The sequence below is a fragment of the Pangasianodon hypophthalmus genome, chromosome 1, assembly GCF_027358585.1.
Source record: "Pangasianodon hypophthalmus isolate fPanHyp1 chromosome 1, fPanHyp1.pri, whole genome shotgun sequence".
NCBI classification, from domain to species: Eukaryota; Metazoa; Chordata; class Actinopteri; order Siluriformes; family Pangasiidae; genus Pangasianodon; species Pangasianodon hypophthalmus.
Genome location: NC_069710.1, coordinates 31,534,776 through 31,547,069, shown reverse-complemented (window position 1 = coordinate 31,547,069; position 12,294 = coordinate 31,534,776). Strand labels below are relative to the sequence as shown.

General features: G+C 39.7%; 1 protein-coding gene across 1 annotated transcript in view; it reads right to left on the bottom strand.

Annotated features, from left to right (window-relative positions):
- LOC113545490 (dipeptidyl aminopeptidase-like protein 6) overlaps positions 1-4,765 on the bottom strand; it is an 86,618-nt gene extending 81,853 nt beyond the window's left edge. The window contains exons 1-2 of the mRNA XM_034303742.2: positions 4,502-4,765; positions 4,301-4,379 (exon numbers count right to left, since the gene is read on the bottom strand). Of these exons, the coding sequence (XP_034159633.2) occupies positions 4,301-4,360 (60 nt within the window). The 5' untranslated portion in view covers positions 4,361-4,379; positions 4,502-4,765. The remainder of the gene's footprint in view (positions 1-4,300; positions 4,380-4,501) is intronic.
- Positions 4,766-12,294: the final 7,529 nt, after the last annotated feature.

The window sequence follows — 12,294 nt, the reverse complement described above, 5'->3', positions numbered from 1 at the left end:
TTTTTTGTCTTATTAACTTGAAGAGAGGCTGGTGAGGGAATGACTGTTTACAGCTGCTATAACATAAGTGATAACAGGAACTAACTTGTTTTGCAGATGTTCGACAACATTATCTGTAACTATAAACAGATAAAAGTATTATGTGTCATTCTTTAGTGACAGGATCTGTAGTATAAACAGAATAAAACATTTCAGGCTGTGCAGTTATTGGAAAATAATCAACTTTGTGGAGGTAATAGTAACTCATAGCTTCATCATACCACTTCATTTCTTATTCTCCCCGTGTCCATGTGGGTTTCCTCTGGGTTCTCCAGTTTCCTCCAACCTTCTATAAACATGCAAATAGGTGGATTAGCCTTTCTAAATTGCCCCTAGGTGTTAATCAGTGTGTGAATGTGTGTGTGCATTGTGCCCTGTGATGGACTGATTACAAATGACTCTGTACATCCATCTTACATTCCAAATGAGCTTCTCTGCTTCCTGATCGCATGTGGTTAAAGATCTAGCTAATGAATAGGAGACATTTAAGCTGTATTAATTAGGTAGACGGTAGGGTACACGTACACACACACACACACACACACACACACACACAGAGTTCTAAGATCAATTCTCATCTCCATACACTCCAGTGTGGAGAATCAAGTGATAACTGTCGATTACAGTGGAATAATAATGGAGGATGTGATCAATAGCTGGCACACTTCAGAGTCCTTTCACACTTCTTTCCTGTTGGCTAACGTGGTTTCTGTAGTTAATGGATTCATATACAGTACTTTCCACAAAGATATCTCCATTGATTAATGTAAGAGGGAACTATGTACTAATAACTATGTATTGAGTGGAGATTGAAACTCAAGGCCTTTTATATAAAGTTATGATTATCCTACGTTATACACACACCAAAGTTTCTCTTGTCTTATCCTTCCATTGATGTAAATATTAACGCAGCTAATTAATGCTGTGCTACACCTAAAGTTCAGTAGCTGAAAGAAGATCTGTTCGTGCTTTGTTATTTTAGTATTAGCAGAATTTATACTAAAAAAGCAGCTTTTTCTAATGAGGATCAGCCAAGTTTCGGTTAAAACTGTCAGATATTCCTATCCTTGTGGGGACATATGTCCCATGAAAACATACCCACACAAACACACACACACCCCACTCTCACACTCTGCATCTCTGCAGCACATTGATGTCACAGAAGAGACACAAAATCTCCAGGCATTAACGTTCCTCTCCCTGCTTTTACACACTCAATGAGATTCTTACTTTCTCCGCAGTAATCATGATGCAATCCGCTGTCAGAAACTTTGTATATTTGCCTAAGGAAAGTGAAAAGACGCACTACAACATCATTAGAGCACAAATACCCTCCGCATTTTAAAACACTGAAGCTCCTGGGAGTCTCCATGTGAGGGAAGATGTGCACAGACTTTCAGTAATGTTCACAACTTTGTCAGGAAAGTTCTGCGTGTCTCCGCTCAGTTGGGTTTTAGTACCATGTTCGTGTTATGCTTAGTTTTAGATCTAAGCACAAAATACACCTGAGACACCTAATTCATCACATCCATCAAACCCTCCGCCAGAATCCCTGACTCTATCAGCCTGTTATCTCATGTGGACTGGAAGCATAACGACTGTCAGACTGTCAGAAGGAAGAACATTTTACCTGAAATGATCAAACACTGTTTTCTGCATCTACAACAGATATAATGTCCAGAGCGTAATACACACATACGGAGAGCAGCACACACTAGGAGCTGACTAGTCGACAAATATATTTAGTAATCATTGCCATGGCAGAAAAAACAGTAAGCCAGACGGTAAGGAAAGAAGATGACATCAGTTCCTATAATCAACTGTACATTATGTCTAGTAAGACTACCCTGGGAAAAGTCTTTTTTTTTTCTTTAGCTTTAATGGACCTTTAACACTTTAACAATGTCACTTTTGTATTAAGAGTAAATGTACTCATGAAGCTGTTTTTTAAACCCTCCTGAAGGAATGCCTTCTGCAGTTATTTTTGTTCTCCTATAAATCTAAATAAAATTGAAATAAAATCCATGCCCTGTGGCATTCCATCACGACCAGCGCTAGGTGAAAACACATTCTGAGCCGCGGGTTGCACATCACTTTCCAATCCCACTCGGCTAGTTTAGAGTCAGATCAGCGGCGCATGCTCGCTCAAAGACACCAATCTGGAGTCAAACATGGCTACTAAATCTCCCAAATCTTGCTGTAGACATCATTTCCTGCATCTGAATATGACCACTCATTACACCATAAGGATGGCTCTGGTGATGGACACGAGCTTCCATGCTGCGCACTCTCAGCTCCAGGATCCAGGAGCCTCCACCTCTTCCAGGAGTGCTTTTAAGAAGTGGTACATCTTTATAATATAATATAATAAATAATAGTGTAATATTACACACAGATTTATTATTTTGCACATTCATTACAGCTATTCATTTCTTTCGGTTGTTACCAGTGCAGCCTAAAATTTGTAGCCTACAATTTTGGGAAGTCCAGTTTAAGGTGTTCTTTGCTGCTGTTTATCAGTATTTCGCTGCAGTAAATAAACTATAAACTATATAAATTTTGTGAATTATTGGTGAATAGTAAAAATTAATAATCGTGCAACTCCGTGCAAGGACACAGAGAGACGAGCATGGAAGAAGCAACCTTTGATCGCATATTCAATTCAACAATATGAGCAGCGTCACAGAAATCCGGATCATTACAGTATACAGGTGTAGAAGAGGAAAGACAAACAGTGCTAAGTGTGTTTCCAGGAGGCTCGGTAGGAGCAGGAGTAGAACCTCAGGATGAACATATCAACAGAGACCTCTAGTGGTCTGTGAGTGCTACAGCTTATAAAATAAAATCAGCTGAAATCTGACTTTGTAGTGTTTTTGTAATTAGATGCTTTAAGCATTAAGGAGATCAAATAAATACAGAAAGCACTTCTGGTTTAGGCCACGCCCACTTCTGGTTTAAATTCAAATACAGATAGGGAGAATACAAAACTATTCACACACCACAAACACACAGCTCACACACCACAGACACACACACAGAGACAGAGAGAGAGAGAGAGAGAGAGAGAGATGTAAAATTATTGCTTCTTACTGAAGATCAAGACAGAAAAAAGTCATGTCACAACGGATAGTTAAGACCAAAATTAAAAAATGAAGATTCTTAAGATTCCAGTAGACTAAATAATAGACAAAGTAACCACATATACGAAAAGTAATCATTTTTTTAAATGACTGATCCATATCTTGATATCTAATTTTAGGAATGTTCACAGCAGTTAGCCTACACTGTAGATGTATTTGTGGGATTTCACTGTTCAACGTTCATCATCTTATCCGTGAGCAACCGTCCCTGGAGACGCGTGTGCATGCGAGGGAGACGCAGTGAGACATTAGAGACAGATGCCAAATCCAGACCAAATAACCGACTTTTTATTGTTTATTAACACATTAACTTTAGTCAGGGCCTTGAAAGTGTTGTACAGGAAATATAATTTAGTTGTTAATAATTTAAGCAACATAATTAGGCACCGTGTTAGATATTAGCACCACCGCCACTGCAGGGGCCAAGCTCTCCCCGCCCCCTGTGGGTGTGAGTGAGCGGTCAGGTATGAAGATCAAGCGACAACGACCACAGACCACAGCCCACATTCTTTAACCTGAGGTGCTGTATGATGCATTTACAGCTTTCATTCAGTTATCCTTAGTACCTGCCTGGTCAGGGTCATGGTGGTGTAAATAAGGCTACTAGTTTGTTTACATTTAAGGAGATAGAACTAAATGTGTTAAGCAGGCACAAGCAAAAATAACAACTGTCTGAATTCACACACCATGCTGACACTGCTGCTGTTTCTACATCACAGCGTAAAAACAGTGCGTAGTGGTGGAAGGAAGGAAGGAAAGAATTCAGAAAGAGATTAAGAAAGAAAGAAAGAAAGAAAGGGAGGAATTCAGAAAGGAAGGAAGGAAAGAAGAAATTAAGAGAAAGAAAGAAAGAAAGAAAGAAAGAAAGAAATGCAACACCCACTTCAGGTTGAAACTCAAATACAGATGCAGACATCTGGAGCACTAGATCCAGATGCAGACACTGGCACTGTGTTACACAACTAACAGAGACATTCAGCTCCTACAAGGACACGGTGTGAATCAATGTGTCAATGAGTGTGTCTATCAGTGTGTCAATGAGTGTGTCCATCAGTGTGTCCACTACACAGCGAGGACCAAGTCCGAGTGCACAGCGCATAAACACTTTATAACACACTCACCTTCCCTCCTGTGGAGCTCCTCCTCCTGTATGGGTTTGTTACTCCAGCTGTTTGGTTCATATTCACATCTGGTTCAGTCCTGGAACCACACACACACAAACACACTAAACATCAGAACACTGCATCTACATCAAACCCATAAGAAGTAAAAGAGCATCTTAACCCGAGACTTTCTTTACAGAAACAGAATAAATTCCTCACCTGTTCCTTCATCCGCTCTTCTGTCTAAAACTCTAACACACCTTTCTTCATGTTGAGGTTTAAAAGCACAAATGCAGAAAAAGCAGCTCTTTATCCTCCTGTTTGTGTGTGTTCATGTTGTTTCCCAAATAAAGCTTTAAATCCCTAAGAAATTCTGCACTAAACATTGCACTTCTCTTTATTTTCCTGTATTCCCACTTTCACACGCATACACACGGAGAGGAGTGTGAAGGAAGGAGTGTGTGTGTTGTGTGTGATCCTGAAGCAGCTGTGAATCAGTGAGTAAGTGGAGATTAAACACTGGGAGAAGTCTCCCTGTATTGTGGAAAGCCAAAGAGGCCACAACCTCCTCAAAAAGTGGTGTGTGGTTCAAAAACACAGCAATAACGCAGTAAGAAGGTCCACATTTCCTACACTCACTTTCACTTGCCAAAAAGGACATGTCTCACAATGTTTTTCTATTTTACATGTGACGCTGCATGTGTTTATTCAATTCAATTCAAATCAATTTTATTTGTATAGCACTTTTAACAATGGACACTGTCACAAAGCAGCTTTATATATAAAGCTTCATTTATTCCATTCCAAATATAAACTTAAAATTTATGAAATTATCCCTAATAAGTAAGCCAGAGGTGAGAAAAAACTCCCTGAGATGATATGAAGAAGAAACCTTGAGAGGAACCAGACTCAAAAGGGAACCCATCCTCATCTGGGTGACACCGGATAGTGCGGTTATAAATCATTCCCTTCTATAAATGTGTACTATTTGGTGAGAAAGTGCAGTTGTGTAACCAGTAAATTCATTATAGTTTTCACATGAAGTCTATTTTGTTGAAGTTATCAACTGTTCACTGATGGAGACTTGAGTGCAAAACTGTTCATGGCAAATTGCAGTCCTAAAGCTATCATAGCAACTGTAGTCCTAAGCCATCATAGCAAAACTGTTGACGTGAATTGTGGTCCAGAGCCATCTTCATGGTTTCTAAATGGTACCATCCACTGTAATCTCTCGTAACTTTAGGCTATCTGTGTGGATCCTTCCTAGGCAGCGGTGAGTGATTTCCAAGTGATGAGAAATCCAACCAGAAGTAATGCATTAGGATGGATCAGGCAGGTCCAGAGAGCAGAAGGGGTCAGGATCACTGACATCTCAGGAGTGGCATGTTTAACTCAACAGAGAGATAGAAAGAGAGAGAAAGAGAGAGAGGGGAGGAGGGAGGGAAATAGAAAGAGACAGCAAGAGGAAGGGCGGAGAGAGAAAGAGAGGGAGAGATTGTTAGGTATGCTAATTGTTAAGTAATGGTTAAAGAATATGTACTTTGTGTGCAGAATGCATACAGGAACTTTGGCAAGACTAGCTAAAAGGGAGAGCCAGAAGGTAACACAGACATGGGGGTGCCATGGGATATAAAGTGGCCAGCTACTACACCATCAACAAACCTGAGTGAACATGTGAGAGTGGGGGGGGCGACAGCATCCAAACATCCCAGTTCACCACAACACTCTATGCCTGTGAACCCTCCAGATCTGCTCCTTTACCTAAGAAAAAACTATTCACAAAAGGCTTGACTAAACAAATATGTTTTCAGCTTAGACTGAAACACTGAGACTGTGTCTGAGCCCCAAACACTAAATGGTAGATTGTTCCATAACTGTGACTTTCTAAGAGAAAGCTCTACCCCCTGCTGTAGCCTTCACTATTCAATGTACCAACAAATAGCCTGCACCTTCTGATCTGAGTAGGCATGGCGGATCAGAAAAGACCAAAAGTTCACTCAGGGGCTGAGACACGAGACCATTCACTGCTTTATAGGTCAATAGTAGTATTTTATAATCAATGAGAAATTTGACTGGGAGCCAATGCAGTGTGGATAAGATAGAGGTGATGTGGTCATATCTTCTGGTTCTAGTAAGGACTCTCGCTGCTGCATTCTGGACTAACTGGAGCTTGTTCATGCATCTACTGGAACATCCAGACAGCTAGGCATTACAGTAATCCAACCTAGAGGTAACAAAAGCATGAACTAGTCTTTCTGCACAATATAGTGACATTATATTTCTTATCTTAGCAATATTTTTGAGATGAAACAAGGCTATCCTAGTGATATTATCTACGTGAGCTTCAAATGAAAGACTGGAGTCAATAATCACACCAAGGTCTTTTATGCTGCACATGATGAATGTCCTCTCTCCCCTCACCTAGCTTTACAACGAGTCTCTGTTTACAATAGAAAACAAGCCTGTACATGAAAATCCATCTTCATTCATCTTTAGTAAGTGCTTTATCCTGGTCATGGTGGATCCAGAGTGGAACATGATGGCCGTGAGATGAGGACACATCCTGAATGGGACGCCAGTCCATCTAAACATCATTCACACACTCATTCATACCTAGGGGGTAATTTACCATCACTAATCCACCTGCAGTGAAAAAATGCTCAGTGATTTGACTTAATTCAAATGTGTACATCAGTTCCACATGAATGAAATGAGTTACATTAACACAACTTGTATATCCAACATGATTTGATAATTTATTTTCAAACCCCTGACAAACCCAAGCTCAGGATCAAACCCAGGTCACTGGTGTTGTGAGGTATTGCTTCACTATCATGCCACACGTGAGCTAGTTTTGGTCCATTTAATTGGCATTAAAACTACTTAGACATTTTTATTTATAGCTTCATTATTTATTTATAGTTTTATTTATAATTTTATTATTATTATTATCCTTGAAGGCGAAGGCTGATTTAAACAGGAAATCAATGCCAGCAGTTCTGGGTTTATAAAAAAGCTGACATTTTTTTCCATGTGGAAAAGCACACATAAGAACATAACACTGAAGTTTTCCAGGTCAGGAGGTGAATCGAAAGCTGGCGTGTTTTTCCCCCAAGTGTTTGTGTCAGCAGTCTTGACATTATTAACATTTGCAGACCTTTAACCAAGCAGCTCCTCTGAGATTGTTCTCTCTGTGTTTCATTTCCTCATACTGAGAATATTAATAAGAGACATGGCTTACAGAGATTTTACATTATAATGGATTTATATGTTCTCTTGTCCATTACAGATAATTCACGTCTCATTTCATGTAAGCTAACAGGAATAAATCAAATCTCTGTTAGAGGCTTTAATGTTTCTGTAATAGATTTGAACATTTCGTAGACATACAGAAGGATCCAAAGCAAAGATACCTTTAAGCAGAAATACGAACAAATAAAGCACTAACAAAAGACTTTTTTTGTCTACTTAAATTCCCCGTGGATTAGCTTCTTAGCTGTGCTACAACAGTGCTCGAGATATGCCGTGCCCCTGCTGAATCTAAACAAACCTGGCAGTAGCTTAGTGAGCTAGCTAAAGCTGCAGAACAGGGAGGGATTAATGAGAGCCTTTTACTGACTCCTACTGAAGGAGATGTCTCACCGGTGTGTAAAGACGAAATCATGTTCTCGCTCAGTCTGAGGAACTCACATATTGTCCTATAACTGCGAACTTATACAAACTTCTCCCTCTTCAAAATGAATAAACTCCAACCATTTTTTTTCTCAACCAAGCGACAACTGGAAAAGGGAAGTGTGTGAGACGACGCACAGACAATAAGACACTGACAAACCTTGTTTACTGCTAACGTTCGAATGTGCTACTACTGTAGAGCAAGACCCATCTCCGGGGCCGGGACATATATAGTTCTAGAGAGCATATATTTGAATAATTATGAAGTTTTATTTGTGAACAAACAAGAAAGAAATAAAGAAAAAGAAACAAAATATTTTTATGTTAATTTTTTTGTTTTCCCCTCATGCAACAACAACTCAAGATCAGCTTCAAGCTACGCTTTGTTACATTATGCCATTTTACACCACGGTCAAAGACTGTGTGCACTGGCACCAGAACCACCTGTGGACTGGATCACACACACGTTTATATAATATTCCCTCATGACCTGTAGAGGGAACACAGACTCAGAAAATATATTAACATACTGTAAATCAAATGGATTAAACTATATATATATATAGATATACACCAATCAGCTGTAACATTATGACCACCTGCCTAATATTGTGTTGGTCCCTCTTTTGCTGCCAAAACAGCCCTGACCCTTCGAAGCATGGACTTATCTAGATCCCTGAAGGTATGCTGTGGTATCTGGCACAAAGACGTTAACAGCTGATCCTTTAAGTCCTGTAAGTTGCAAGGATGTTCAATTGGATTGAGATCTGGGGAATTTGGAGGCCAAGTCAACACCTTGAACTCTTTGTCATGTTCCTCAAATCATTCCTGAACAATTTTTACAGTGTGACAGGGCGCATTATCCTGCCAAAAGAGGTCACTTCCATTAGGGAATCCCGTTGCCATGAAGGGGTGTACCTGGTCTGCAACAATGTTTAGGTAGGTGGTATGTGTCAAAATAGCATCCACATTAATACCAGGACCCAAAGTTTCCCAGCAGAACATTGCCCAGAGCATCACACTGCCTCCGCCAGCTTGCGCTCTTCCCATAGTGCATGCTGGTGCCATCTCTTCCCCAGGTAAACGATGAACACGCACTCGGCCTTCCACATGATGTAAAAGAAAATGTGATGTATCGGACCAGGCCACCTTCTTCCATTGCTCCGTGGTCCAGTTCTGATGCTCACCTGTCCATTGTAGGCACTTTTGGCAGTGGACAGGGGTCAGCATGGGCACTCTGACAGGTCTGTGGCTACACAGCCCCGTACACAGCAAGCTGCAATGCATTGTGTGGTCTGACACTTTTCTATCAGAGCCAGCTTTAAGTTTTCAGCAGTTTGTGCTACAGTAGCTCTTCTGTGGGATCAGACCAGATGGACTAGCCTTCACTCCCCACGTGCATCAGTGAGCCTTGGGCACCCATGAGCCTGTCACTAGTTCACCAGTTGTCCTTCCTTGGATCACTTTTACATTTACATTTATGGCATTTAGCAGACGCCCTTATCCAGAGCGACTTACATTTAATCTCATTTTTTATACATCTGAGCAGTTGAGGGTTAAGGGCCTTGCTCAAGGGCCCAGCAGTGGTAGCTTGGCATTGAACTCATGACCTTCTGATCAGTAGTCCAACGTCTTAACCACTGAGCTACCACTGCCCACTTTTAGTAGGTACTAACCACTGCATACCGGGAACACCCCACAAGGCCTGCCATTTTAAAGATGCTCTGACCCAGTTATCTAGCCATCACAATTTGGCCGTTGTCAAAGTCTCTCTAATCCTTACGCTTGCCCATTTTTCCTGTTTCCAACACATCAACTTGGAGAACCGACTGGTCACTTGCTGCCTAATATATCTCAACCCTTGACAGGTGCTATTGTAACGAGATAATCAATATTATTCACTTCACCTGTCAGTGGTCATAATGTTATGGCTGATCGGTATATATATATATATATATATTTTGTCATTCCTCTATGTAGCCTGTGTAGATTGGAACGAAATGTCGTTTCTCCAGGACCATGGTACAAAACACATACAGTAGTACCGTACACAAGACTACATAAAGAGCAAATACACAACAGTGTGATACAAGTGCAGGACAATAAATACACAGAACAAAAATACATGTAACAATAAAGACACAGAACAATAAATACATAAAACGAAATACACAAAACAATAAATACACACAACAAAAAATCTGCAGAACAATAAATACATAGACCAATAAATACACAGAACAATTAACACACAAGGCAACAGCACAGTGTTGTGCGTGAAAGCTATTGCACAATGGACTGTAAATTATTGTGTAGTGTAGCAGCAATATTGGCAGCAAAAAAGTCTCAAATGAAAAAGTGACTGATGCAGCTGTGTAAAGTGCAGGTGTGCAATGTTGTTGAGTCGTACTGGGTTAGGGGTTTGAGTAGCCCAGGTGAGCGTTGGGAGGCAGCAGGGTGTTGAGTAATCTGACTGCCTCAGGGTAGAAACTGGAGTCTGCTGGTGGTGGCACGGATGCTCCGGTACCTTCTGCCAGATGGCAGGGTGAGAGGAGTGAGAGGGGTGAGAGGGGTCATCTGCAATGCTGGAGGCTGCTGTATGAATAGTTTATCTGTGAGTTTGGAGATTGAACCTTTTTTTTAAGCATTGCACTAAAACTATGCAAAATAAAAAATTAACACCACAGGAGGATACGATGATGAAGTGTACTTGGTTAACTCATTTTTTATTTGATTTCTGAGTATTGATTTTTAATACTGAGCTCACATTGTCACACAACACAAAATGAATAATTCATTAGTGAAAACATCACTTTTATTGCATCTGCCTCTGCTTCTCTGAGTGTACTGTATATGCAGTGGACTGCACACACACACACACACACACACACACACACATATTTATATATATATATTGGGGGATAGAGAGAGAGAGCATTACTCTTTCCTGTAATGCTTTGGCAATAATGTACATGTATACGGTCATGCCAGTAAAGCATGATGAATTGAAATTGAATTGAGAGAGAGAGAGAGAGAGAGATGTAAAATTATTGCTTGTTACTGAAGATAATTTCATTTTATTTCATTTTGTCTTTTATTTTATTTCTCCTGTTTTTACAATACAAATGTACAATTATTTGTCATGCCAATAAAGCACATGAAAACTGAAACTGAAAACTGAGAGAGAGAGAGAGAGAGAGAGAGAGAGTTGTTGTATACTAAACAGATTAAAACACGTGATCTTATATTTTTTCTTTCCCATCAGTGTGAAGCTCCTCCCGACAGAAAAAAGGAGATCTCATCAAGAAAGCTCTTACCCCTGCATTACAGAGCAGATGTTGGAGAATTTCCCTTCACAGTCTAACATGTGTGTGTGTGTGTGTGTGTGTGTGTGTTCACCATGCTGATTTATGCAGCAGAGAGCTGGAAATGCTCCAGGCTTCATGTGAACAGTAGAGTGACCTTCAGTAGATCACTTTTATTGCACTCCCACTAACATTGATAGCTTTTCATAGAGAGAATATGAAAATCTAGTGCTTAATATTGCCGACTTTACAATGATAAAGACATACAGAAATGCACTTAAGCATTGATATATAGCTCATTAATCACTTTATCTCAGAAGTGCTTGATGAATCTTTTCTATCCCTACTGCAAATTCATACTGTACACAAGAATAGGAAGACAATAACACTGACATAAAGTATATGTAAAAAATTAGTAAAAGGATTAATAAGGCCACTGGGCAGGAACATAATAAAGCATATATACAGTACTGTGCAGAAGTCTTATGCACATGCAGAGAAATGCTGTAGAGCAAAGATGCCTTCAAAAATAATGAAATTAAATGTTTCTACATTTAAAAAAAATACTATAAAGAGCCGTAAACAGTAATAAATGAAACAAATTCAATATTTGGTGTGATGATCCTTCGCTTTTAAAACAAAAAAAATAGTATTCTCAGGTGCAGTGTGTGCAGTTTTATAAGGAAATGAGCTGTAAGTGTTACTGAGCATCTTGCAGAAGCAGCCACAGTTCTTCTGGAGACTTTGACTGTCGACTCGCTTCTTATTTTTGCAGCGAAACCCAGCAGCCTTCATTATGTTTTTATCTGAAAAGTGTCTCTTATGGAATCTGCTGCTTTCTTTACTGACATACAAACATTTTTCTGTAACATTTCATTTTGTGCTGGAAAACTAATGTTTGGAATCTAAAAAGTTTTTGTACTGAATCAATAATGTAGACGTCAGAAAATAAAAATCTTGTTTGTAAAAGTTTGTACTAAAAAAATAGGGTGTCTAAGACTTTTGCACAGTACTGTACATTACTACATTAGACAG